This window comes from Rissa tridactyla, chromosome 2, assembly GCF_028500815.1.
Source record: "Rissa tridactyla isolate bRisTri1 chromosome 2, bRisTri1.patW.cur.20221130, whole genome shotgun sequence".
Classification (NCBI taxonomy): domain Eukaryota; kingdom Metazoa; phylum Chordata; class Aves; order Charadriiformes; family Laridae; genus Rissa; species Rissa tridactyla.
The window spans coordinates 168318483-168346172 of NC_071467.1; the positions used below are offsets into that span (position 1 = coordinate 168318483).

General features: G+C 45.9%; 1 protein-coding gene across 7 annotated transcripts in view; it reads left to right on the top strand.

Moving 5' to 3' along the window:
* Positions 1 to 27690, top strand: part of SMARCD3 (SWI/SNF related, matrix associated, actin dependent regulator of chromatin, subfamily d, member 3) — a 106995-nt gene that overhangs the window by 19614 nt on the left and 59691 nt on the right. Inside the window, exon 1 of one of the 7 annotated variants that reach the window (XM_054191618.1) lies at positions 21745 to 21937. The exons of the other annotated variants lie outside the window; for them this stretch is intronic. Within the exon in view, the coding sequence (XP_054047593.1) occupies positions 21860 to 21937 (78 nt within the window). The 5' untranslated portion in view covers positions 21745 to 21859. Of the gene's footprint in view, positions 1 to 21744; positions 21938 to 27690 lie in introns of those variants that run through there. 7 annotated transcript variants of the gene reach the window in all.

Consider the following 27690-nt stretch of genomic DNA (forward strand, 5'->3'; position numbering starts at 1 on the left):
GGTTTGACTCAGCACACTGTAACATAAAGACCTAAACAGATCATACTGTAATCTCCTGAAACATCCCTAAAAGTGCCTCTTTCTCTCCATTGACTGTCAAGGGTGGTCATCTCATAAATATTGCACGCTCCGGCACTGCGTTGAGGTGAAGTCTGCCAATGTCTGTTGTTACCATCTGGCCAGGTTAGAGCCTCGGATCTAACCTCAGTTAAACAAACATACTCACATGGTCAATGGTTTATGGAAGGTTGTATGAACAAACTGGCAAGTTTTTATAAACAGTCTTATGAAAATATTCATATGAAAATATATCAGCTTAGTTTGGCAAGCTATGTTTTTCCATACAATCATTTTGATTAGTGTTAACTATAAAACATTCTTTAGTAGTAGTAATATTTCCTGAGTACTATGGCAGCAGTACTGTTAGACTGTCAGACTTACTGGCTTATAATCAGTTATGTCATTCAGTTCAGTATTCTTAATTATCTGATAGAGCATTAACTTTCTTCCATTCTCTTTTAGTGTTTCAAGATTTCTTAAGTCAATGATAATGGTCTAAGAAATGCACAAATGTTGAATGACAGTATCCAGCTAATAATTTTAACATCTAACTTTAGCACCCTTGTGTAGGAATGGTTGTAGTAATAAGGATTTTGTTACTTTGTCAGCAACATCAACGGTGAGCATCTCCACTCACTTCTTTCTAAATACTTAACAGAATGCTTATTGTCAACCGTTTTGTAAATTATCTTGATAGTGCATCAATCATTAATTATTTCTAGGAGGACATTTTTGTTATTGAAATACTATTTAAAAATCTTTTTGTATCATCATGGATTTTGGGTCAATTACATTAAGTTCTCTAATTGAATGTTATAGCAGAGACTGCAATGTAAAAGTTGTCAGTATCACTTTTACTATTTATTTTATTGCCTCTTTTCTTATTCTGTTGTTACTCTCCCGTATAAAGGAGAATCTTTTTAATTACATTGTTGTTATTTGGGAATATTGTTTTTTTGAGTTTTCAATAAAGTGCTCTTAAATGAAGAGCTCCCCAGTATTGCTCCTTTTTTCTTAAAACATAAGTAACTGAAATTCAGAGGTTTTTTTAATACTTACTATTCAGTATTTTCTGTTTGGAGCAATTTGCTCTTTAAGAAAGTACATGTATTTTCGTGATGACTGTACATATTTTTAAGATATATGAGTGCATGAAAGGCATGTTACTTCATGTCAGTGACAGTGTACGCACAGGTACCACAGTCTATATTCATATTCATTCTATGGATAAGAAGAGTGCTCGTTCCCTTTTGGCTAGCCCCTATTTCTTCAGAAAAGCAGTGTTGCTTAGCAGAAAGCCCGTGGATCAGGCTCATTCTTGTTCCTGCCACCATGCAATGCAAGGGTTCGTCTGGCTTTTGGGTGCAGTCTTTTCATTAAGAAATCATTAAGAAACCCTGCCATCATCTTCTGATATCTGCTGCCCCAGAAAAAGTTCCTTCACTTTGAACTTCATAGGAAGGACAGATAAATAATAAGACATCTGTGCACAATGTACGTCACATCACACAGACTTAGTGTGAGTGAAGACACAAACAGGGCTTTGGGTTCATTTTGATAATTTTTGCCCCTCTACTCCGCTCTGGTGAGACCCCACCTGGAGTCCTGCGTCCAGCTCTGGAGTCCTTAGCACAAGAAGGACATGGACCTGTTGTAACCAGTCCAGCAGAGGGACATGAAGATGAATAGAGGGCTGGAGCCCCTCTGCTGTGAGGACAGGCTGAGAGCGTGGGGGGCGTTCAGCCTGGAGAAGAGAAGGCTCCAGAGAGACCTTATAGCCCCTTCCAGTCCCTAAAGGGGGCTTGCAGGAAGTATGGGGAGGGACTCTGGACCAGGGAGTGTAATGATAGGATGAGGGGTAATGGTTTCAAACTGAAGGAGGATAGATTTAGGTTGGATATTAGGAAGAAACTCTTTACTGTGAGGGTGGTGAGGCAGTGGAACAGCTTGCCCAGGGAAGCTGTCGATGCCCCATCCCTGGAGGTGTTCAAGGCCAGGCTGGATGAGGCGTTGAGCAGCCTGATCTGGTGTGAGGTGCCTCTGCCTATGGCAGGGGGCTTGGAACTAGATGATCTCAGCAAGTTCACTGATGACACAAAGCTGGCGGGGGGTGGCTGACGCACCGGAAGGCCGTGCCGCCATACAGAGAGACTTGGACAAGTTGGAGATTTGGGCAAAGAGGAACCTTATGAAATTCAATAAGGGCAAGCGTAGGGTGCTGCACATGGGGAGGAATAACCTCATGCACCAGTACAGGTTGGGGGCTGACCTGCTGGAGAGCAGCTCAGTGGAAAGAGACCTGGGAGTCCTGGGGGACAACAGGATGCCCATGAGCCAGCAATGGGCCCCTGTGGCCAAAAAGGCCAATGGCATCCTGGGGGGCATCAAGAAGAGTGTGGCCAGCAGGTGGAGGGAGGTCATCCTCCGCCTCTGCTCTGCCCTGGGGAGGCCGCACCTGGAGCACTGGGTCCAGTTCTGGGCTCCCCGGTTCAAGAGGGACAGGGAACTGCTGGAGAGGGGACAGCAAAGGGCTACCGAGATGATTAGGGGACGGGAACACCTCTCTTATGAAGAAAGGCTGAGGGATTTGGGTCTCTTCAGGCTGGAAAAAAGACGACTGAGGGGGGACCTTATCAACACTTACAAATACTGAAAGGGGGGGAGGGGCCAGGCTCTTCTCAGTGGTGCCCAGTGACAGGACAAGAGGTAACGGGCACAAACTTGACCATGGGAAGTTGCATCTCAACACGAGGAGGAACTTCTTTCCCCTGAGGGTGGCAGAGCCCTGGCACAGGCTGCCCAGAGAGGTGGGGGAGTCTCCAACTCTGGAGACATCCCAAACTCGCCTGGACGCGTTCCTGTGCCACCTGCTGTGGGTGACCCTGCTCTGGCAGGGGGTTGGACTGGATGATCTCCAGAGGGCCCTTCCAACCCTACGATTCTATGATTCTATGATCTTTAAGGTCCCTTCCAACCTGAAACATTCTATGATTCTATGATAAGCGCAGTTCCATTGGCCCGGCGCAGACATCTGTCCCCTCACCTTTGCTTTTCCTCTTTGCAGTGAAGGTAAATAATATTGTCTTCACTTTGAGAGCAGAGACATTCAGGCGCCCAGGAATGGAGTAATAGTTAATGATATTATGTTCCATGATTTTTGACTGTAGAAGCATTATTCAGACGCAATGCATGTCTAGCATTAGCTTTTGTCTTCCTAGTAATTTCTTTTTTTTTTTCAGATACAAATCAGAGGAAGTAGAGATAGTTAAGCCGAACGTTTTGTTACAGTGTTACATATAAGTTAAAGATGTACATATAGTTAAAAGATGTCCCTCCTTATTGCAGGGGGGACCTTTAAAGGTCCCTTCCAACCCAACATATTCTATGATTCCATGATAAGTACCACCTAGCGACAGCACCGTTCACAGATTTGCACTTTGTGGTAGCTTTCACTTATTTTCCTACCCACTTCTGTATTATTTATCTCTCTGTATAAAACCAGTGGGAATGGTAAGATTTCTTTGATATCATAGATTCATGTACTACTTCTTCTGGGGCTCAAAGCTCTCTCTGAGGAAAGCTGCTGTTTGTGTACAGTCACCAAAGACCTCAAGAGGTCACGTAATGCAGAGGTGGCCAGTATGTATTTCTTGACCAGTTCAGGCTCCTGAGAGAGGCTACATCACTTGGTCAGCAGTAGAGCTGTGCTGTCACTGAGGCTACAGAGTAATGTGAATCCTTGGATGCAGGAGGAAATACATGGAAGGAGATATCAGATGACAGAATCAGTGCAGTGATGAATAATGAGGAAGGTTATATATACCAGCCAATTTGGACTATTTATGTAGTTGATTTATATGTTAGGTTTCTTTTATACCCCCAGTTTTTTGGTGGAGTAATACACGAGGATCATATATTGAGAAACAAACACAGGTGAATTTGTACAGAAAGAGTAGTTGTAAATGGGCTTTGGGATTGTGGTGGTAAAGGAATAAAAACAGGGTCCTAGAACGACGCCATTCTACGGAGACTACTGCATATTACTGTAATACAGGTTCCATTTCAAGTATCTGTACTTCAAGAAGGCTGATGGAATATGAAAAAGTGTTCAGAAAAGATGTATGAAGAAATTAAAGATGTAGTTAATAGAATTTGTAGTGAGCAACCACAAGGACTCACTGTATTTCATTGACTCAGGAGAGGTTGACAGAGGGATTTTGTTCTGATCTTAAGGAATCTAAATGGGGAAGATAGTTTGCAAGGCCATTTTATAGGAAGACGTGGATTTCTAGTCTGATATGCGTAACACAGGTAAGCATTGTCTCTTGCTTTATGTGACTTTAGGAATTATTGCTGCTGCTGCCATTAGTTGAAGTATGTGGCCACACACAGCCCAGGAAGTCTTGGTAAGGTGAAAAAGTCCTGTCTGGGAGCTATATACTACACTATGTAGTACAGTAGTGAAATTCAAACAGGAAGTAAGGCATAGTTTTACAAGGACAATTAAACAGTGGAAGAAAAGATGTCAGGACACAGTAGATCCTAGATCGTTGTGATTCCTTAAATCAGGATTGCATGACTTTCCAGCATCTTTATACCTTTTAAGTTACAGTAAATTCTGTGAAGAATCTGTTGAGTGAGGGATTGTTGGTTGGTGCTCTGGGGACAGCTGTCCCGGATCACATCATGGGTATCACACAATATTTTGATAGTGGCTGAGAGTAACTTTAAGGAGGAGTATGAAAACAGGGGAGGAATATGATGGTACTCAGCCCTAGATACTCTCCTGGGGTGAGCCAGAGGTATAGCATAGAAATGGTGCCACTGTATATAAGATAATTGTTGTAAGAGGCCTTCTCCCCTGAGAGTCTGTGTGAGCATTTCCTTCAGATAATTAGTATCTCTGGGAGTTTCTGAAGTACAAAAATTTAAATGTATGCTTGGAATAATTTATTGGACTTCATGTTTCGCAGGCTGAGTGTTTGTGTGCAGGCACTTAAAGTGGGTCCCTTTTGATCTGTTTTATCCTTCCCAAGGGCGCTCTGCACCACGTACTTCCCCCCTCAGTCTCCATTCCCTCACTTACTTGCAAGCTGTTACCACCTCTCGTAACATACGGGGCTGTTATCCTTCCCCACCAGGTTGGCAAGCCTGTGGCCAAAGATGCTCCTGCACCATGTTGTCAAATGAATCCTGTCTCGTGCTAGCAGTTCTCATTCCTCAAAGAGAGAACCATGGGCACACAAGCCAAAGCTCTGTCTGTGACATAGTCACACAGCTAGTTGTTAACTTGCAGGATAAATCTGCTCCTGCTCGAGCCTTCCCCTGCACCTGTAAGGTCAGGAAGATTACCTGGGGTGCCATGTCCTTCACCTTTCCCCCAGGTCTCTGTTGTCCCTCTTGATTTGCTCCTGGACTCCCTAGGCAGTGTTGTCATTCACATGTGGATAAGCAGCAAGGGGTGATGGTTCAAGGCCTGGACAAGCCTCGTTAGTCTCCCTACAACAACCTGGATCAGGGTCCCTAGTTAAGAACAAACCTTCTGTGACAACATGTCTGGCTGGCAGATGATTGCCTCCATCCCCTGCAGAAGAGAAGCCACTTGCCATTTTCTGTGGTTGTTAATGCATGGTTTAGCCCAGGTGGCTCTAAAGCCTCCCTTAGGCTTACAGCTCTTACACCCGTACTGGAGGGCAGTAATGAACACAGCTGTGGGACGTGCACACAGGTAGAGGAACTCCTCTGCCTGGTTGCAGAGCTCTGAGAGGGGGTGAGTAGGTTGAGGAGTATCAGGGAATCTGAGAGAGCCAGACTGCTGGAATTGTACCCTACCTTAGAATCATAGCATAGTTTGGGTTGGAAGGGACCTCTAAAGTCCAACCACCCTGCTATAAGCAGGGACATCTTCAACTAGATCAGGTTGCTCAGAGCCCCATCCCTCCTGACCTTGAATGTTTCTAGTGACGGGGCATCTACCACCTCCCTGGGCAACCTGGGCCAGGGTTTCACCACCCTCTTTTAGATTAAAACCATTAGCCCTTGTTTTACTGCAACAGACCCTTCTAAAAAGTTTGTGCTCATCTTTCTTATAAGCCCCATTTAAGTACTGAAAGGCCCCAATAAAGTCTCCCCAGAGCCTTCTCTTCTCCAGGCTGAACACACCCAACTCTCTCTGCCTGTCCTCACAGCAGAGGGGCTCCAGCCCTCAGATTATTTTTGTGGCCCTCCTCTGGACGTAATCCAACAGGTCCGTGTCTCTCCTGCGCTAAGGGCTCCAGAGCTGGATGCAGTAACTGGACTGCCTTCCTTGGGACAGGCTTGCCAGGCAGACAGTTTAGTTCCACCTAAACATGAGGAGGAACTTCTTTGCCCTGAGAGTGACAGAGCCCTGGCACGGGCTGCCCAGAGAGGTGGTGGAGTCTCCGCCTCTGGAGACATCCCAAACCTGCCTGGACGCGTTCCTGTGCCACCTGCTGTGGGTGACCCTGCTCTGGCAGGGGGTGGGACTGGATGATCTCCAGAGGGCCCTTCCAACTCTATGATACGGAGGATTGCCTGTCCTCTCTCTACCTGGCTAAACTTAAGGGATCACCTGGCAGTGACTTCAGGGATAGGGGGCAACGGTGACAAGTTCCTGCCTGGCACAGCAGGCATGTCTCCTCAGTGACTACCCCACCTTCCCAGGTCCCCTTGCATGGTAGGTACAAGGCTCTGCAGGTGGAACGGAGGAATGGTGAGCATGATGGTTCATCTGGGTTGGAGGTGTCACTGAGGTTAAGTCGGTCTCTGCCCTGCATCAAAACTGCTTCTATAGAAAAAAAAAGACGGTCTGTTGTCATAGCTCCTCCACGGCAGCCTGAGGAAGGTTTCTCTAGGCCTGTGGGGCTGCTGCGGCATGGCGGCGGTGCCCACCCGGCGAGATCCCGCTCCGCGGAGCTCCCCAGCGGTGAGATCCCGCACTGCGGAGCCCCCGTCAGCGGCCCGGCGCGGCCGCCGCCGAGGGGCGGTAGGGAACCGCCGGGCGCGGCGGCGGCGGTGCCGTGAAGGCCCAGCTCGGAAGCAGGGCGGGAAGCCGCCGCCCTGTGCCTACGCCGCCGTCCCGCGCTGCCGCCCCAGGCCTCGGCTGCGCAGGGCCCTTTCGCTTCACAAACGTGTGTTCTGTTTAGAAATAGTGGGAGAAGACGGAGGAGAGATGGACGCTGGCTTTGGCAGCCAGCTTTTCTCGAAGTACAGATCAATACCACAGGAAACCCATGGAGAGGAAGGAATTTCTTTTACTGCAGCTTAGGTCAGTGAGAGTGAATGGGAAGACTTCCAGGCATACAGAGGTGTTTAGGTTGGTCATTATTGTTGATATCAAACCCAGATATTAGGAATAATCTGACATATCAAAATGCTTAAAACAGGTTCTGAAAAATAGGAATGAGGAGAATGATTGACATTCTTGGGGGGGTGGGTGATTATGCCTATGTAAAGCTCCTTATGATATTAAAGATGGTGAAATGCTTTGGGCACAATGTTCACCAGCCTCAAAAAGCAGTGACTGTCTCCTCGGCAACAGGAAAGGCATATGTCTGTTCCCATGGAGATGTACTGTGAAGGCTTCACAGGGAAGATTCTGTTCAGAGCTCAACAGCGCAGGCTCCAAGCTCTTTGTTGCTCGTACCTGAAGCGGAGGCTGTCGGCATGTTCAGGTGCTCTGATCCCACAGCTGACGAGGGGTGAGCTGCAAATAGTGTGGTGCTGTTCTGGCTCCCTGTATAAAACAGATTAACTGTGCGCTGTTGTTCCCATTTTAGGAGTTCCTTCCTCTGTCACTAATTGCCAGCATTGAAGACTTCTTTGCAGCTCTTCGTTAGGAAAGCAGTATTCTTGCTAGCCAGAGAGGCATCAGAGAGTTTTTGATACTAATTCTTTCACAGGAGTGGACAGAGAAATCTGAAAAACAGAAATCTCAGCAGTCCTTTTTGATGTCTAAAAGGAGAACTGTATAGAAGCACTGACAGGTCTACCTGCACTAGATCCACCAAATAAGAAACCGCTAATACAGTAAACAAATTATATATAATAGGCACCACTTCTTTTAAACCCATTGCGATGCTATTCTAAGAAAGCAAACGTCTATTTATCAGGGACCAGAAGTAGGATCCGAGCATGGTTTGATCTTTTTCTTTTAAAATATGAGGTGTGGGATGCAGAAGCGCTAGTGGAACAGTAATCATTTCAAAGTGATGGACTGGAAAAATTATTTTAGAACCAGCATTTTGTATGCATTCTGTGATTTCTTATGTATAGGTATTACTAAGCAGTGTGTTTGTTCTTTTGTTCTGAAGTTTTTTCATCAACAGCCTCCTTTTCATTACAGTAGCTTCTTCATAGACCTGCATTAAGGGACAGTAAAAAGAAGTGCACTATTTACCTTCATTATCATACTGGTTTGCGCCCAATACCTGTCTTCTAAGGTTAAAAAAAAAAAAAAAAGGCATTTTCAGTCACTACTCCCAAACTGGCCTCTCTGATCCTTGATTCTTCTCCCTGTCTCTGCACCCTATAATTTTGCTGTGCTTGCAAAGAAAGAGCAGCTAGGTCTGCATGTATGTTTCCAGGTAAGGGCATTCCAGGTGTTTTATCATTGCCTTTCTGCTGTCAGTCTCCATTCCATGGTTCCTCATGTGAATCTACTGCATGTTAATTGGGCCTGTATTTCAGTTACTTACAATGCTTAAATCTTTCCTGAGTAGAATCATAAAATCTTAGAATGGTTGAGGTTGAGAGGGACCTTTGGCAGTCGTGTGGTCCAGCCTCCCTCCTGGAAGTCGGGTCAGCTACAGCAACTTGCTGAGTACCAAGGTCAGTGAAGTTTTGAATATCTTTAGGGATGGAGTTAAGTTGCTCTCTGGGCAGCCTGTTCTAAGTAAAAAAACTGTTCACCTGTTCACAGTAAAAAAACTTTTCTTGTGTGTAAATGACATTTCCTGTATTTCATTTTGTGCTAATTGCCTCTAGTCATGTCAGTAGGTGCCATTGAGAATAGTCTGGCTCTGTCTTATCTACACCCTGCCATCAGGTATTTACACACATTGACAAGATACCCCCTGAGCCTTCTCATCTCCATGCTAAAAAAATCCCATCTCTCTCAGCCTTGCCTTGTTATGATAGATGCTTCCGTCCCTTAACCATCCTTGTGAGCACTCGCTCCAGTACTTCCATCCATCTTGTACTGGAGAGCCCAGAACTGGACACAGCACTCCAGATGCGGTATCACCAGTGGCAAGTAGAGGAGAAGGATCACCTCCCTTGACCTGCTGGTAATGTTCTTCCTAGTGCAGCTCAGGATGTTGCTGGCCTCCTTTGCTGCAAGGGAACGTTGCTGGATGATCTTCAATTTACTGCTCACCAGGACCCCCTGTTCTTTTTCTGCAAAGCTGACTTCCAGCCAGTCATCCCTTGGCCTGTCCTGGTGCACGAGTACAATTTCTCCTTTGCAAATTCATGCTGAATACTCTCAGTCATCTTGTGCTTCATGTGTTGGAAATGGTTTCCAGGAGGATGTGCTTCATTCCCCTCCCTAGAATTGAGGTGAGGCTGAACGACCTGTTTTTTTCCCAGTTCCTTCTTCTTCCTCTTCTTGAAGATAGAAGTGACCTTTGCTTTCTTCTGGTCCTCAGGAACTCTCCCAGTCTCCGTGAGTGTTCAAAGCTAATTGAGAGGTGTCTCACAATAACATTGGCTAACTCCTGTAGCACTTGTGGGTACATTCTGCCAGGTCCTATGGACTACTCTGTGTCCAGTTCATTTAATTTTTCCCTAACCATGTCTTCCTCCGCTGAGGGCAAGTCTTCCTTGCTCCAGACTTTCTTACTGCCCTCAGGAGCCTGGGATTCCTGATGGTTGATCTTGCCAGTAAAGGAGGAGGCAAAAAAGGCATTCAGTACTTCAAAATTATCTATGTTCTTTCTCAGCAAGTCCCCTTCCCCATTCAGCAGTAAGCCCACGTTTTCCCATGTCTTTCTTTTGCTGCTGAGGTACTTGTAAAAGCCTTTCTATCTGCCCTTCCTGTTCCTCGTCAGATTAAATACCAGGTGGGCTTTTGTTATCCTAACCACATCCCTGCATGCTTGGACAGTGTCTGCATTCCTTCTGGGTCACCTGTCCCTGCTTCCATCTCTTGTATGCTTTCTTGTAATGCTTGAGCTCAGTCAGGAGCTCCTAGTTCATACATGCAGGCCTCCTGCTGCTTTTGCTTGATATCCTGCCTGTTGGCATGAACCAGTCTTGAATTTGGAGTAGGTGAACTTTGAAAATCAACCAGCTGTCCTGGAACCCTCTTCTTTCCAAGGCCGTAACTCATAGGATTCTTCCAAACAGATCCTTGAACAGGCCAAAGTCTGCTCTTCTGAAATCTTGGGCTGTGATCCTGTTTTCTGCAGTGCTCCATCCTTTCATGTTCCTGAACTCCTCCATGTCATGGTCCAGCCAAGGCTGCCCTGACCTTCACGTTCCTGACCAATTCTTCCTCGTTTATAAGAATCAGGTCCAGCAGAGCACCTCTCCGTGTCTGCTCCTCGGTCGCCTGTGTTAGGAATGAATCTTCAATGTGCCCCAGAAGCTTCCTGGATTGCTTGTGCCCTGTTCTGTTATCCCTTCAGCAGATTGGGATCGTTAAAGTCTTCCATGAGGACCAGAGCCTGTGAACGTGAAGGTTATTCCTGCTGTCTGAGGTCTCTACATCTCCTAAGCAGGTGGTGGGGAGGAGACACCAACCATGACGCTACCCGTGTTGGTCTGCCTGCTAGTTTTGACCCATAAGCTCTCAGCGGATTCCCTGTTCATCCCAAGGTGGAGCTCCCCACACTCCAGCTGCACTCTCAGCTAAAGGGCAGCTCCCCCTCCTAAAGAGCTTGTGTCCATCCATCACAGCGCTCCAGTCGTGCAAGTTGTCAGCTACCTTAGAATTCAGTGCATGTTTAGGATGGGAAAGGAAACAGAGTGGCACTAACAGTGTGTAGATGATGGTGCAGCTTTCTGTGAGGGGAGGGCGGTGGCCTATCAGTCTAGGAGCAGGTACTGCACCGTTGCTATAGGAATCAAGAGAATACGTCACATCTTCATTAGTCTTAAGAGAGTGTCTCCTGTCCTCTAGGCAAGAGCAAAGGACTGAAAGAGCATTTGACTGATTCCTGCTCTCTTGCATGCTTTGCTGCAGGAAGGATCCTAACCATTTTTATTTTGTGAGACTGCAACAGGATCAGAAGCTGAAAGACTATTGTGTTAGTTATATGTGGTCTGTTCTTCACCAACTGCCAGACAGAATGGTCATTTTCTGAAGGTATTCTTCAGGGCTTTGTCTGGTTTGAAATGCCAGAGAGCTGTGTGCCATAAGCATGCAAGAGGGTTCACAGAACTGGTCCTTTGGTACGGAAATGGAGTTAACGTACAAAGGGGGAAATAGGGAAGAGCAATGGTAAGGTTTAAAATCAGGCCATAACAAGGAGAGGGGCATAGGCCTGCACCTGATTCTTGATTAAATTATTTGTCATGAGGAATTGTGATTGTTGACTTCTTGCAGCGCTGTGGAAGAGGCGAGGCATCCTGGAGCACAGTGGCATGACAAATGTGTGGCAAAGCTGTCATAGGGTGGGGTAAAATCAGCAAATGGGTAAGACCAGTGGGATGCAGAAGTGGCACTTTCTTACTCCTGTGTTTGGCATTGCAGACAGTTTCAGCGCAAATTTTTGCCATCAGCATTCTGGATTTAATCAGAATTAAAAAAAAGTATTTGCCAAGTTCAGAAAAGACAGAATTGCAGTGTTGAGACATGCAATGGCAGGAGTTCGGGGAAAGGAAGGATTGACTCAAATAGCAGGAGGAGGAGGAGAAACTGGAAAAAAAAAAAGGTAACTGTTAAGACAAAATCAGCTAGGTGGGAGAGTTGTTATAGATCAGATGGAGTAGGAAAATAATCAGTTACAGACAAAAGAAGCTTTTCTCAAGAGCAGAAATAGGACAAGCTTTTTTTTTTTGTGTTGGAATTTTTTTTCCCCTGAGTATTCTGCTCCCTGTATTTCTTATGGTCGGAATATTAGGGGTTGAGCTTCCATTACATAAACTTTTCACTAATGTTTTAAGTTTGTTTTATGCTTATTGAGACTAGGTGAAGATCCTACTCCAGATGAATATCCAAGATCTTAACTAAAGGAATTTAAGGAAGTAATTTCTAATTTTCTTGGTATCTCAGACTTATAACTAACAATTTAGAAAGCCTTTTTCTCTATAACCATAGCAGAGATTTTTGTCTTATTATTTGGCATCATATTTATAATTAACATTCAGTGTTGCGGTATCATATGTACATGTACTAGCTTGGTTGTAGCATCTGAGCGCTAGGGAATGTCTTTGAAGCATACTTACTTCCCAAGGGAGAACAGGGTAGTCAAAATCCTCCTCCAGTACGTTGTTTCTATGGTTTCAAGTTGCAGGCTGGGTATAAATTGATCCGAAAACAGGTGCCAGGGATGGGGTGCAGAGAGTAGGAATTTGGTGGCTATTCAAAACACGCGTAGCTAGACAGCTGGTGTGCCAGGTCCACTGCCTGTCAGGATGGCTCGCGCGCTCCATTCCACTGCGCTCTTTCCATTTCCATCTGTTAACTTCATTTGTAAACTGCAAAGGCCAGAGACTACATTGTTTTTATCTGCACCTCCGAGCACTCTCAGGCCCTAGGAACAACTGAGTACCAAGAACGGCAAGAACTGTGACTGTGACAGATAATATGGCAGAGGGTACAACACGTAACTCCTCTCTCTCACAGTTAGCAGCCACACACAAACAGACCCCCCTGCTATTTCAGTTTTACCACTGTAAATTCTGTTTATTTTGCAAGGCGCTGAATGCCATAATGATCCAGCTTATATTTCTTCTGCCTGTGTTTCTTCTACATATGTTTTGAAGCCCATTTAACAACTTGTGCCACCATTTACATGCCTTGTCGTTTAGACATGTTTTTTTTCTGGGAGCATACGCAGTGTGTTACTGTGCACACTTTACGACTTCATGACCCCATTGCCAAGTGCAGCTTGTTGCTCTAAGCTGTAGTCTGCCAGCCTGGTGTGCCTGTGCTCTGGTGAGACAGGCAAGGAGACAAGCCACTGTATTGTGCTGGAGCCAGGCATTTTCCACTTTTGCAACACTCAGTTGCTCAAAAAGAGCCTCAGTTGAAAGCCCATTGTCCAGCTGAACCCCGAGTACCGTAATCGCATCTCTGTGTCATGAGCTGGAGTGCCTGGCATTTCCTTATTTCTGTGATTTCATAAATGTATTTAGGTACTAGGTGAACGTAACGCTGAAAAGATAAGAAAACCATCTTACCTGCTGCTGCAGACACAGCACAGTTCTTTCACTACAGGATTTATCTTCTACCACCTGCTGGAGTTTTTCCAGCCTAAATCTTCTGTCTAACATTTTAGGCCTGTTTGATTGCTTTTTAATTATTTTTTTGTTTTTATCCTCTGTTCTGACTGGCTGTGAAGCTTTTCCAAAATCTTCTCATTTGAGGATTTAATCTACATGTCTTTTACTTCCATCTTTTAGATCTTTGAAGATGGTAAAACAATCTGGATATTGCAGCCATCCTTGGAGTCCTTAGTTGTCACTTCCCTTCCACTTGCTTTTATCATTTGTTTATAACCTTTCAGTAATTTTTATTTTTCCCGGCAATTCCGTACAAATTATGTTCACGTTAAGAATTTCAGGCATATGATCATGTTTTACTACATTGCATTTAAGTTACATTTGCCATTTCCCACTGACTGCCATTTTCCAAAGTCATTGATGTTTGCTGTAATGATGTACCATTTGAGATTAACTTTGACTTTTTGGGGGGGGTAATCTGTTTGTAATTGTTGTAATTATTCTGCCAAATAAAATAATTTAAAAAGACACTTGGGCTTGTCTGGCAATGCAGTTTTCTTATGATCCCCAATATTATTTGTTGCTCTCAGTTCTTCCATTGCGCTCTAAGGCTGATGTGGTTGTAGTCACCTATTAATTGTTCTGCTAGTTTAGTTGAAATGGGAGGTGGATTTATTAGGCAGTCTGTGCCAAGATTGCTTTGTTTTCCTTCTTTGGTTATGTGCTTTCTGCAGTCTCCTAGTGCTTCCTAAGGCTGTTTCTCAGTTCTTATGTAGCTTTGCATATTAATACATCCTTTAATCAGTATTTACTTATTGATTTGCTTAAACTATAAAGACTTTTCAAATGATTTTCAGTGAGAACAGGATATAATTCCTAGCATTATTAATATTGATCAAAATGGACTTTAAAAAATATTTTTTTCCTGATAAAGAGAGAGGAAATCCTGTTGGTTTTCCTATAATACAGAAGGGCAAGAATACTCTAGGCAGTTGCATTAGTCTGAACCCAAGTCCATGCAAGGCTCAAGAATGGTTTTTGAAAGAGAAAATAACTGAGCATGAGGAGGGAGTAGATGGGATAAAAAAAGCAGTGTAAGTTTACTAACCTACTCTTTCTCAGATAGCTAATTTTCTACACAAAGAAAACAGTGTACATCTTATTTATCTAGACTTTAGTGAAGCCTTTGATACGGTGCTATCTGAAAATTTAGTTGGGACTGAGGAGACAGACAATAGAAGAACTGCAGGGTAGGTAAGGAGTTCAGTAGAGAAGACACAGAAGACACTGCATTTTCTTCAGGATTTGCCTTGGGATTGATGTCATTTAGTATTTTCAGTAATGCCCATGGCGCAAAAATAGGAACAGGAGTAATTAAATTTGTTGATGATACAAAATAGACAGGTATCGTTGAAGCAGAAGATAATAAGTTATATGGAAAGAACTGGATGATTCTGAAGACTATGCCAATAGAAATCAGATGATACCTGATGACAGTACAGTACATAGTCACGCATTTAAGGACTTGTAACAGGAATCAGCGCTCGGTTCTGTTTGCCCTCGTTCTAGACTGGTTCACTGTGACTGACATGGAAAGGGCTGATAGAATGATGGGATGTAGGCACTCGGTTTTAAGAGACCAAATAACAGCTTCATATGTTTAGTCTCACAAAAGAGGAGTGAGTGTGGGTAGGACTGCTATGTATAAATGCTTCAAAGCATAAACATTAGACACAAAGAAGAACCGTTAAGGGCAATGATGGTAAGAGAATACATGGGAATAGCCAGATATACTAAAAGAACATCCTTAGCCATTCAAAGAGATCAGTTTTTTAGCAGCCGTCCCAAAGGAATACCAAGGTTTAAAGTGCTATGCAATAAATTTATGTCTGAAAGGGTTACATATGACATGGTTGCTATTGATGATACAACAGTGGACTTGCTGACCCAGTGGTTCCCCAATCTGTGTTGTCAATTAGTGATAGCAGGTGAATCCTTTATGATGCTCTCACGAAACACACCCCAAAGCCATTGTTCTAATCACCAAATATCATGAAGATACTTATGGTTTTTGGACTAGGGGGCAGTAGGGTTGGGGGTAGTTGTTGGTAGGTCGCCTTCTCTATTCCCCCAGGATTCCCCACCAAGAATTCCTCTATTTCCTTCATTTTTTAAAAAAACAGAAATCCATACTCCCAACACAATCTGGCATCTTCTTTATTCTCCTTCCAGGACCAAAGTCTTCCTACTAACTTCTCATACTTTGCAGCTCTGCTTTGGCCCGTGGCTAGAAAATGAGTGTTGTGGACTGCTGCCTGTAGCACACTGCTTCGTTGCTAAGACGATGTGAGAAGCCACACACAGGTGTCACGGCCCAAGCTGCGGGAAGGGGTTTGGTGAGGATGGAAAAGTGGAGGCAGAGGCAGAGTAGGGCTAGACAGGGACAGGGTGTGTGATTATGTCACGCAGAATTGTGCAGAGCTGGGTAAAATATAGGTATGGTTGATATGGATGACTCATTGTTTTGTATCCTATAGTATTACATGTATTTTTCTCCATCTTTTGACATCACTGCTGTTGCCTTTGATTGCTTTTAAAATAATCAGGAGGTAAGTTTGTCATTATCTCTCTACCTCTGCAGAATAACGTTTGGAACCTCTGCAGAGACAAACACTTTTCTTTGCCTTCATTTCCTCTTTTTTGCCTTTATTTCAAGTCGTCTTTCTTTCTTTCTTTATGCGTGCTACAAATTGCTTATGGTATTTCTTCATTGCAGATAGATTTTAAAAACAGCTAGTGGAAAGGCCAAATGCAAAAACGTACGTCTATGAGACAGTGATGCAAGATGGTAGTTGAAGATACGTGAGTCAAGGAGAGAGCAAAAAGCCACAGTTTAAAAGCTGTATGATACTTAGGAAGTCTTAAAGGATACCTGACAGCAATCTGCGTATGCAGAGTACTTATTCTTACACTGTTGTAGCAATCAGACCTGTATTTTTTCCAAAATAAAAAAAAATAAGGGACCCTTTTTGATCGGCTTAAACTTGTTTGCATCATATCGGTGGAATCCATCAGGGGAAACCAGTCTGGATAGAAAAAAGCCTTATCTTTGTCTTAGGAAATTCCATACAGTTTCCATAGGGAAATAAGGCAAAAGGAACCTCTGGGAATCAGCTAGTTCCTTGTCCTGACCAAGTCAGAATCTACACCACCTACGTCACTCTGACAGATGCTTCTCTAACCTGTTCTTGGAAGGCAATGGAGATTCCCACCCAGCTGGACAAACTATCCCAGAACATCTCTACTTCTACTGCTCTGCTCTTCTTTAATAGCTAATGTAAATCTTCCTGTGAGAAATTTCAGTCCATTATTTCTTACATTGTATGGGGAGCAGCTCTTCCCAGTATTTGCAGCAGCCTTTTGGATATCTGAACACTGTTATTTTTCTCTTTTTGGGCTTTACAGTTCTCGTCACGCTTACTGTTCTCCCCTGAACCATCTTGAATTCTCCCACACATATTTTCTCTGATGCACAGAGCCCCAAACTGCAAAGGACAGTCTGGTTGAGACATTAACGATTCATACCACAACAGAAGGATTACTTTGGAGGGGTTCCACAGCAATACGGGCAAAATTTAATTTTGCAGCCTCAAGGAAATGGTGAGCTGGGACTGCTTGTGCCCTGGAGAGGACAAGGGAAGGGGAAGAAGCAGAGACAAAATGCAGAGGAGAAAAAGAAGAATCTAGAGTGTTGTCGTCACTGCTTATGCTGCCACCAAAGGGATGAGAGAAGTGGGGCACCATTCAGTTACTGCTCTTCTGGGGGGGTTGTCTGCTTATTTTGTGTCAGTGTAGTACTGTTAACTCACATTCAGTTCATGATCTACTATATCCCCAAATATTTTTTCCAGAAAAAAACCCTACCTCTTCAGCCAGTTGATCTCCATCTTTTGATTATATAGTTGTTGATTTCTATCTTGATGTGGAACCTTGCACTATTTCCGATTAAATCATGTCCTGTTTTTTTCAAACCGTATCTCCAGCTTCAGGCGATTTTAATTTTAATCATGTCTCCTAGCCTACCTGTAACCCCTCCAAACCATATGTTGCTAGGAAATTTAATAAGCATGTTCTCTAGTTCATTATCCATATTGTTAATGAGAATATTGAGTAATTCTGAACTCAGGAACAAGTGGTCATTTCTTTAGATTAAGCAGAGCCTCAATCTTGGGATATTTGCTGCCTGTTTTTCAGTACCTTTTCTATGCCATATCGCATCAATTTCCAAAGCTGTTGAGAATATTTTACGTTTCGGTGAACAGAGTGCTGCTGACAAATGAAAATTGGCTGAGAGAAACCATGCCTCTTTAAGGCAACCAGTACCTTCATGTACTTCTCTAATTACCTGCAGATCAAAAAATCGAAAGCAGCTGCAAACATCTCCCCAAAACAACATCTTGATTCATATCTTTTCTAATGTGACCATCTTAGTTTAACAATCTTAAAAGCTTCAATAATAGCACAGAAGTAAAAACGAAACACATGAACTTGTGGGAGAAAAGGTGGCCTCTCAGAGCCACAAGAGGAAGAATGTCAGCCTTTCCTGGAAATAAAGTGGGCTCGGAATATTGCGTAAAGTGAGAGGGAAGGGGAGCAGTGGAGGCATGAAGCCTTCAAGACCTGGTAGAGGAACAAAAGCGTTATGGAGCAAGTCCCGCACCACCAGCGTCTCCTGGACCAGCGATGGCCGGGAGATGCCAGGACACTGGGAGCAGCTGGGGAAGGCTTGCCTTGAGCCAGGCGCTTTTGAAAAGAACACAGGTGCTTATTTTCTACACTTTCATGAAAAAACATGTAGGGAAAATAGAAAAAAAGAAACATTTTCAAATAAAATTATATGATTTTTCTCTTAATTACATTCTGGCACTGTAACCTCCGCCCGTTTGTGCTCAGGCATCACACAGTCGCTTTGTGGCGAGCGGGAGAATCGCAGGAAGCGGGTTTCATTGTCAGCCAGGTGATGCTGGGCAAGGCACTTCCATCCAATTGTGCCTTAGTTTCCATTTGCAAAACGAAGAGCTACTTCTGCTGATTTATTTTCTAAAGTTCTTGGAGAACTACAGTCATACTAAGAGCTGAGTTTTATTATTACATGATTCTTTTTTTTTACTTTCACTCATTCAGTCTGTGGCTACAGTGAGTCTGCCGTTCCTTAGTTTTCAAGTGGCTGACCTTGTAATTTGATGTTCTTTTGAGGAAATCTCTTTATATAATGCCTATTAAGAACATCCAGATAGAATACAATACATATTGTAAGGTATTAAATTGAAATTCAGTAACACTTTGTAATACATCCTCCTGCTCCAGAAGGCAATAAAGCAGCCAGCTATTGATGGAGATGGGACCAACTGTAGCTCATTACTTTACCTATAACTCATTAGAAAAATAAAGAAGCGCCTTCCCGGCTGCCCGGCACCGACGGGGTCACCGGGGGCGAGGCGTGTCCCGCCGCCCTAGGCGAGTGCGGGCCCGGCGCTGCTTGCCGCGTCCCCTGGCTGCCGCCGGCAACTGAACGTGCTGCCGCGGGACTCGCGGCACCTCTGCGCGGGGCCCGATTCTGCCTTGTCCTCCGCCTCCGACCCAGGGAGCCCAGCGGCCGCGGCCACCAGTCCCGCGGCCCGTCCGGCGGCACCGCGCTCCGTCCCCGGCAGGGGCGCGGGCAGCTGGAACGCCCACCGCCTGCCCCGTCCGCGGCCCCGGCTCGCCGCGCGGCCCCGCACCTCTCCCTGCCATCGGCCTCCCCAGGGCGGCGGCCCGGCCCCGGCGGCGGCGCGGAAGGGGTTAAGGCCGCTCCCTCACGCGCGTCCGGCCATCTCCGCCCGCGCGTCCCCGCTAGGCCACGGCTGACCTTCACGGGAGCCGCGCCGGGCATGCGCCGCCGAGCCCGGGGCCGCGGGGACCAGTGGTCCGCTGCGGTTCGGCCCGGCCCGGCCCGGCCCGGCCCGGCCCGGCCCGGGGCCCGCGGCACCGCCCGGCCGCCGCCCGCCTGCGGCGCGGCCGGGACCGCGGCTGGCGCACGCCCTGCCCGTGCCGGGCGCGCCGTTGCCATTCGGTGCTGATGGTGCTGGCGGAGGAGCGCGGGGGGACACGAGGGGGGACTGCGCGCCGCGCCGCCGCCTGCAGCCGCGCCCCGCCGCCACGGGCCTGCCCGCGCCGCCGCGCCTCGGCGGGGCAGGGCCGGCGGGAGCATCCCGGCGCCGGGGCCGAGCCGGGGCTCGGAGGCCGCAGGGCGGCTCTGCCCGGAGCCCCGAGGGCTTGTCCGGTGCGGTGCGGGCGTCCGCACGCTCCCTGCGGGCAGTGGGAGCAGCGGCGCCTGCCCAGCCCCTTGTCGGTTGCCCCGCTGCGGGCAGAGCTGGCCCGGCCCCGGCAGCCGCAGGAGACCGCGGTCAGTGCAGTCCCAAAAGAAAACGCGTGTTGTCCTGCCAGGAGCAGGGGAAAGGGCTCGCAAGATGGGAGCCAACGTTTCTGTGTGCTTCTGGCATCGAAAAAAAATAATTGCAAATGCAGGCCCAGTGCCACTTTGCCAGACATGCTGACACGTTGAGTCATGGAATCGTTTAGGTTGGAAAAGACCCTTAATGTCAAGTCCAACAGCTAGCCTAAGCCTACCAAGCCCACGTAGTAGTTTCATTCCAGATTACACGTGCTTTTAGAGCAAGTCAGCTAGAACCTCAGGAGTAGCTCAGGCACTGAATAAGGCCACACTTGTATGGCATATTCCTTCTGAGGGACTGAGAGGGAGAGGGGGGACTGATAACAATGCCCACCCTCCCAAAACTTCTGTGATTCCCGTGGCTACTGCCACACAGCAGAGCTTGGATTGAGGTCACCCTAAATACTGGTGGAGATTGTTGCCTTCATCCCCATGTGCAAAAGGCAGTATCATCTTTGTGGCTTGCTCTTTGCTGCCGGCTAATGCAGTATCTCTTCTGTGCTTGTTTTTATTACTGGTTGAGGGCAGAAATGTATTTATTTGTTTCGGATCTGATTCTCTTCTGTTTGCAGTCTTGCCAGAAAATTCATAGCCCCTAGACAAGAATTTCAAGCAGAGGAATAGAATAAGCCCCTCTCGTAACCTGGCAACATCTCGTCTATTGCTGCGTCAGGCAGACGGGGAAGCATCATCCCCTTGCAGGCAGCAGACAGGCGCGGAGCTGTGGGTGAGCAGGTCGGTGCCCCAGGCTGGCGCTGCCTGCTCTGCCATCATGGAGGAGGCAGCGTTGCTGCTCGCAGAATGGCCACCGCGCTGCCAGCACTGGGTGTTGTGCTGGCCAGTGGCCACCTAGAGCTGCTGCAGCAGCTGGCGGTGGCGGAGGAGAGGGGAGGTCTCCACTCTCTGCCCCCTTCCCGGGGTGGCAGGTGGGCCCCGAGTGCCCCGCAGTGTCCTGGGGTGACACACGTTGTCACAGGGCTTTGTGTGGCGACCAGCGAGCTGTGGATGTGCCGCGGCAGCTGTGGTGTTAATAATTTGTCTGCGCCTGTCAGTCACCAGGGGTCTCTAATGGATCCGCTGCGGTGGTACCAGAGCGTCCTGCAGGCGGTCACCCCGAGGGGCGGAGGGCGGCCTGGAGCGTGGAAGCCATCGGGTGCTGTGCTGCCGCCATGCTGCCCCCCGCCCCCTTCCTCCCACTGCTCTCACACTCTTTCTTTCCCCTTGCTCTCACGCGCCGTCCCTCCCTGTTCCCAGCTCCCTGCCTCCCGCTGTTCCTCTCCCGTGTCCAGAGGGGTTCGTTCTCCGTCTCGCACGCTGGAAATGCTGCCAGCGAATGTTTCTGTGTGCTGCCTGCCAGCTCCCTGGGGAAAAGGCCTGGAAACGCAGCGCGGGAGGAGCAGTGGGAGCGAGGGAAAACCATTGTTTCTCACTGCTTGCCTGCTGCATTTCCTAATGGGAAAACACTCTCTGTGAGTTTCATGTCGCTGCTGAAGTTGCCCCCTCCCCCTTCCCCTTGCCCCAGAATTCACCATCCCCGCTGCAGAGGAGGAGAGGCTGCAGCGCTGCCACCAAAGAGCTGAGGCGTGTTTTCAATTTGCCTCCCGCTTATCTCTGCTGTTTGGACAGAGAGGTTTAAAAAGCTGGATTTTCTGTCCCTGCAGAGTAAACACACAGAACCCGGCAGCACAAACTATTTCTGGCTTATCAGTGTAGGAATGCAGCAGCTGAGGCTGGGCGCGAGTGGGCCGTCAGCAAGGCCCTGAAGGGGCCCCCTCCCCACTCCGCGCTATTAGAAGTGTGAGAGCCCAGCAGGACTCAGAGGGGAGAGTTGGAGAAAAAGGCAGAAAAGGGAAAGAAAGAGGAAGAGAGAGAGTGAGAGAGGCTGAGCAGACCCTGATGGCTACAGACGAAGTTACAGGAGGGGCTCGCAAAGCTACGAAAAGCAAACTTTTTGAGTTTCTGGTCCATGGGGTGGTGAGTCGGGAAAGTTAGTGAGCTGGCTGGCTCTGAATAGAGGGATGAGTGGAAACTGGAGGCTCTGTGCTGGGCTGGATCGGCTCCTGCAGCGTGCTGCTGGGGCGCTGGTGACTGCCTTGCCAGGAGAGCACCGGGGTCTGCAGAGCCCCCAGAATATGCACTGATTCATTGATAATAACAGGCTTGTGTCTGGGGGGATGTGTGCTGTGATTTTTTTGCTTTGATTCTCCATGAATGGTGAATAGCGTGCTTTTGAGCCTGATCATGGTGCAGAATCTGCGCTGGATCTGACCCAAATGGGCTTGTAGGACACTTTGTTCTGTAATCAAACTTGTGTTTTGAAAAACAATTCTGATGAAAGCTTGATGAAGCCTTGTGGTACTGCCTCTGGTTCTTGTCTCCAGTCTTGGCTCTTGTGTATCCTCTGGCTACTTAACAGGTGACTTTCAGGGGCTTGAGGAGATTAGCTCTGCAGATCTGTAACAGTCTATGGGAACTCACCCACGAGAGAATTTCAGGGTGTCATGCTTAATTGAAGCGATCCTTCAGGTCTTTAAAAATTTTCCAGCTTTTGTTTGAGAATCGGGTCTTCGATCTCCATTTAAGGGGAAATGCTAACCCTGTTTTGCTGCCATTGGAAACGATGTTCTTTAAACGAATCTCTAGTGATTGAGAGCAGTCACCATTTATGACATTTGGATTTCCTGTATTGATACACATTTAACAAAAATAAGACTTAAAGAGCTCTTAAGGAATGCAGATGTTGTTTGGATACTGATAGTCCTGAGGGTTTTCTCTCTCGAGGATTCTGGCACCTCTTGTGGCACCTTTGTGAAGACATCAGGTGGGGACTCTGGTGCAAAGATCACAGAAATCCGTGGCGCTCGCAGCAGGCTCCTAAGTTGTCTCCGTTATTGAGGCTTACTGCAGATGAGTAGGATCTAGCGTGTGTCCTGCAGATCCTGGATGTGGTGGGACTTGCAGGGCGAAGGACTTTGAGGTGTCATTCTGTGCTTGTGCGACAGTGAGCAGGCGATGCGGTGGCAGCATACAGGAGTCTGTGGCGAGGATGGCGGACGTGCAGGGACGGCTGAGGAGCGGGCATGCGGGTCTGTGGCGGTGGCTCTGTTGTGGACAGTGGGCTCATTGGGGTGGTCTGGCTCAGGAGGGCTGGAGCTGGGCAGAGCCATAGGCGAGTTGGGTGGGGTGAGCATGTGGGATGCTTTTGCCTTTTCCCAGGTTTCTGTTGGCGTTTGCACAGCAGTGGTCTTCCTTTAGTATCAAGAAGAATGGCAAAAATAGTAATGTGAATTTGCTTCTTCCACACCTAGATGGACTTCATGTGAAAGGAGCACGCTAGCCGCTTAAGCATGGGAATTTTTAATTTATACCAGAATGAATATAGCAGTACTCATTTCCATTACTTATTTGGATGCTAGGAAAGTCTGCCTTTTCTGCCCTGGAAGTTCTGCCACTGGTGGCATCTCACTTGAATATTTGTGTTTGCCTGGAATATCTGCATTTCTTCCTGCTACTTGTTAGTGAGGCTGAGGCTTCTTGTCTGTTATTCTGTTGCCTGAACACATCATGTATGACCCTCTCCTTTCCCCCACGTTGATCTCCTTTAGTTCTGCTTTTGTTTGTTCTTTCCTTTAGTTTTTTCCTTATCTCAGGTTCATTTTGATCAAAACACAGGTTGGGGTAGTCAGTCTTCCATTACTTAAAAAGGATTTTAAAAGTTATAACTTCATTTTATCTCTTCAGGTCCTGTATCCTACCAAATAAGAGCATATTGACATATTGATATATTATCTTAAGTTTACGAATTGCTGGCTATTGAATTTTATTACCATCCACGATGTGTCAGCATCAGAATTAATTCATTGAAAAATCAAGTTACATAGCAAACTTTACTGGGATTTCTTGGAGTCACGTGCTGCTCTAATTTCAGGGGAAAACCTCCTCTTCAGATTACTTTTTTTTTTTATTTTATTACAGGCTCCCCGCCCCCCCCCCCCCCCCCCCCAAAATGGGGAGAGGTAAATAGGGGTAGAATGTTGTGAGAAAATTTTTTGCTATGTGAACACTTAAGTGAACGGGATAATTTTGCAGTATTTCCTAAGGGCAGTTAGCTTTTGGATTCACTTGAGCTTTCTGGAAACATATGTTCCTTTGCTAAGGTCACTTCGCCCTTTGCTCTTGTGCACTTGATCTTGCCTTTGTTCTTTTCCATATTGCCAGCTTAGAAGATGTCCCTTGTTTGTCCCAGTCAAATAGGATACCTCTGAAAGGGGAAATTTCTTAATGGTTAAAAATCTCAAGTGCAATACTTCATTCTCATCCTGCGTGAGTTCTTGATAGTTTGTTACACCTCTGGTAAGCAGTTCTTCTTTTAAAAAGGTTAGATTTCTTTCAGCTATTTATTTTTACAGTTCTTTTACTCCTGTTCCGTTTCATCAGGGTCTTGCACATTGTTTTTGTGGGAAAAGAGTTGGTTTTTTTCCCAAAGGCTTCATCCTTTACTTTGTCCTTTTCGTTCGTTCCTCTCTGCTCTATTTCTAGTGCTTTTATGGATAAATATGGCTTTAATCACCACATTTATGTTGATTTATCTCTTTATCGATGCATTTTCTACTGTCCAGTTGTACATTTCAGGCTGTTTTTATGACATCCCCCTCTGTGTGTCCAGCTGTTGCCTTAAATTCTGTTGACCCAAACCAAGTTATTAATCTTGCTGCAGTTTCTTCTATCCTCCAGACCCTATCATAGGCTTCCCTGATGGCTGGGTCATTTCAATGGATGTTACCTTTGTCTCCCTTTTTTTTTCTTTTTTTTTTTCTTTCCCTTTTTCTTACTCAAACAGGTGTCTTCCCATATAGCCTTGAGAAGGTCTATGGTGCAGATCTTGTCAAAGCTCTTGTCCAGACATCTGTCCTCTTGTGACTCGATTGCAGCAATCATCTCTTTGGTGCCTTGCACCGCCGACCTTGCCTGTGTCATCTTCACACAAGAAGCTGCTGAGAGGTTCGTTTTCTTGTCCTGTTGTTCTGACCTTTTTAATCTGCTTCTCTGTCCTTTTTCTGTTCCCACTTTATCTTCCTTCCAAAACCAATCTTGCCTTTTATACACAAGATACACCTATAAAGGTCTATGTCCCTTTCTTAACTATCAAGTCATATGTGTATTTGCAATACACTTGCTGTCAGTTCAAATCACCTTCTTTTTCCCATGGTGATCTTGTTTTTTGTCCTCTTTGCTGCGCTTAGGAAGCTCTTCCTTTTAATATAAGTCCTTATCCATATTTATTTTCTGCTAGTAGGTGTTTTTTCATGGTTCCTGCTAATCTCTACAGTTTAATATTAGTTACATATCAAGACCGCTAATTATACAAACCCGTGTATCACTTATGTGACTCCTTTGCTTATCCTCAGTCTTCTTTTTGTCTGGTTGTCTATCTCTCAAATACAGTCATGGCATCTTATAGTAAGTACAGAAACAGTGTTATATGAAACGGCATTTAGTACAGTGAAAGAAGGGTCTCAAAGCGTGCCATCATGTAAAAAAACATTTAATGCAGTGATAAATAACTCACTGACAATGTTAAAACAGACAAAAAGGCAGGTCTGGTCCCCCAAAGATGTGTATGGTGTCTAATAGATTTATCAGTGATTTGGAAAAGGGGTGAGCAATGAATTTCATAAGCCAGTTTTGCATCTCCTCATACATTGCTGGGTTTTCAATGAAGTGTAACCGTTTGGGAGGAAGGGTTGGGTGTCACTGTGAGCTGCCTAGTGTGTAGGAGCAGCCACTGCTACCGAGAAAGCAAGTAAACTGTTAGCCTGATTAAGAAATGGGGCAGAGAATAATACAGAAGCAATTGTAAATCTGTGGCATATACTTACAAGAATATTTTTTTATTTTATTTTGGTCATCTGCATGACTAACAAGCAAAAAAAAGGGTAGTTCAGAGGGCAGTAGTAGTGGGAGGCCTGTGAAGACTTCATCAGTAGGAGAATGGTTTGGTTTATTTTTTTTATTTATAGTATCTAAGGATGCAGACTGATTAGGAAAGTTGTAAAATCTCTGTCACTGGAGGATCTTAGCCACTGGTTAAATCAGTAAACATCTATCAAAGATGATTTAGATATGGGTGATAGTTCTTTGAGACAAGGAAGGACTGGATGACCTCAGGGTCTTAATATTTCAGTATATTATAAAAATAGTATTTGTTTTATTAGAATGGGAAGAACTAAGGATATTCTCCCCAAATTGAATGGTGATCTGTTCTAAGTGGATAAAAGTGATTGTTTCTTCCATTCAGTCATGAGTTTGTAGACATCATTACTAGAATTAGTGAGGTGAAGAGAATATTAGGTTTGAAAAAAGTAATATCCCACTAATTTATATGTTATCATGGATATAAATACTGTCTTGTCAGACCATAAGTCAACTAACTCTAGAAAGGCTAGAAAAGAGCCTCACGATCTGTCATTTTTGGGCAGTTTGTTCCACTAAGACAGGGCTGGCTGCGCAGTTCTCTGCCAGGACGTGGTCAGAGAACAGGTCCTGGGATGGAGTCACTGATTTGCTGCGTATGTATTCCCTGTCTTCTTAAACAAGGAGGTGTTTGGGATATGTGGAGGGCAGCCCGGGGAAATCAAGGGATCTCACTGCAGTGAAGAAATTTGATTGGGAAGGTACTTGGAGAAAACTGGTAGAGTGAAAACATTGAACAGCATTCAACCTTGCAAGCAAGCTGCCAGTAGAAGATCATGGTTTGTCCTTTCCTAGCCCTGGACTAATTGCTGGCTAATGAATACAGAAAAGTTTACACATAATTGAGAAAAGAAAATCGTATTAATTCTAGCTTGGGCTTTAATAGAGATCAACGTGATTTTATGCAGTATAGGCTTGTTAAAAAAAAATTTAGTTGCTCATTGAGAAAACTTTGATTTATGAAGAAAGGCTGAGGGATTTGGGGCTCTTCAGTCTGGAAAGAAGACGGCTGAGGGGGATCTTGTCAACACTTATAAATACTGAAAGGGGGGGTGTCAGGAGGATGGGGCCAGGCTCTTTTCAATGGTGCCCGGCAACAGGACAAGGGGTAACGGGCACAAACTTGACCATGGGAAGTTCCACCTAAACATGAGGAGGAAATTCTTTCCTGTGAGGGTGGCAGAGCCCTGGCACAGGCTGCCCAGAGAGGTGGTGGAGTCTCCATCTCTGGAGACATCCCAACCCCGCCTGGACGCGTTCCTGTGCCACCTGCTGTGGGTGACCCTGCTCTGGCCGGGGGTGGGACGGGATGGGCTGCAGAGGGCCCTCCAACCCTACCATTCTGCAATTCTGTGATTTGCTGATGAATATAGGTGCACAGATGTAATTGGTCTGTGAGATGTTTGAATTGCTCTTCTGTTTTTTAAAAAAGAAAGACTGTAGGAATATGGAAACAGTCGCACTGGATCATTTAGCCCAGTGTCCCTGGTGGCAGGGAGCAGCAGAAGACTGCGGGGAAATACGGGAACAAGGCAAAAACCTGGTGATGCTTCATCCAAACACTCAGTGCTTCGTAGCTCTGGAGTTTTCTGACCCAAATCTGCCCACTATGCATAGTACCTCTATATGGATTTTATTTATGTAGGTTAGTCTGCTGATGTCTTCCTGAACCCATATAAACGCTTAGCATTCACAGTGTTTTGTGTCAGGAATTTTTGCAGCTTATCTTACATAAAGAAGTACGTGATCCTGCT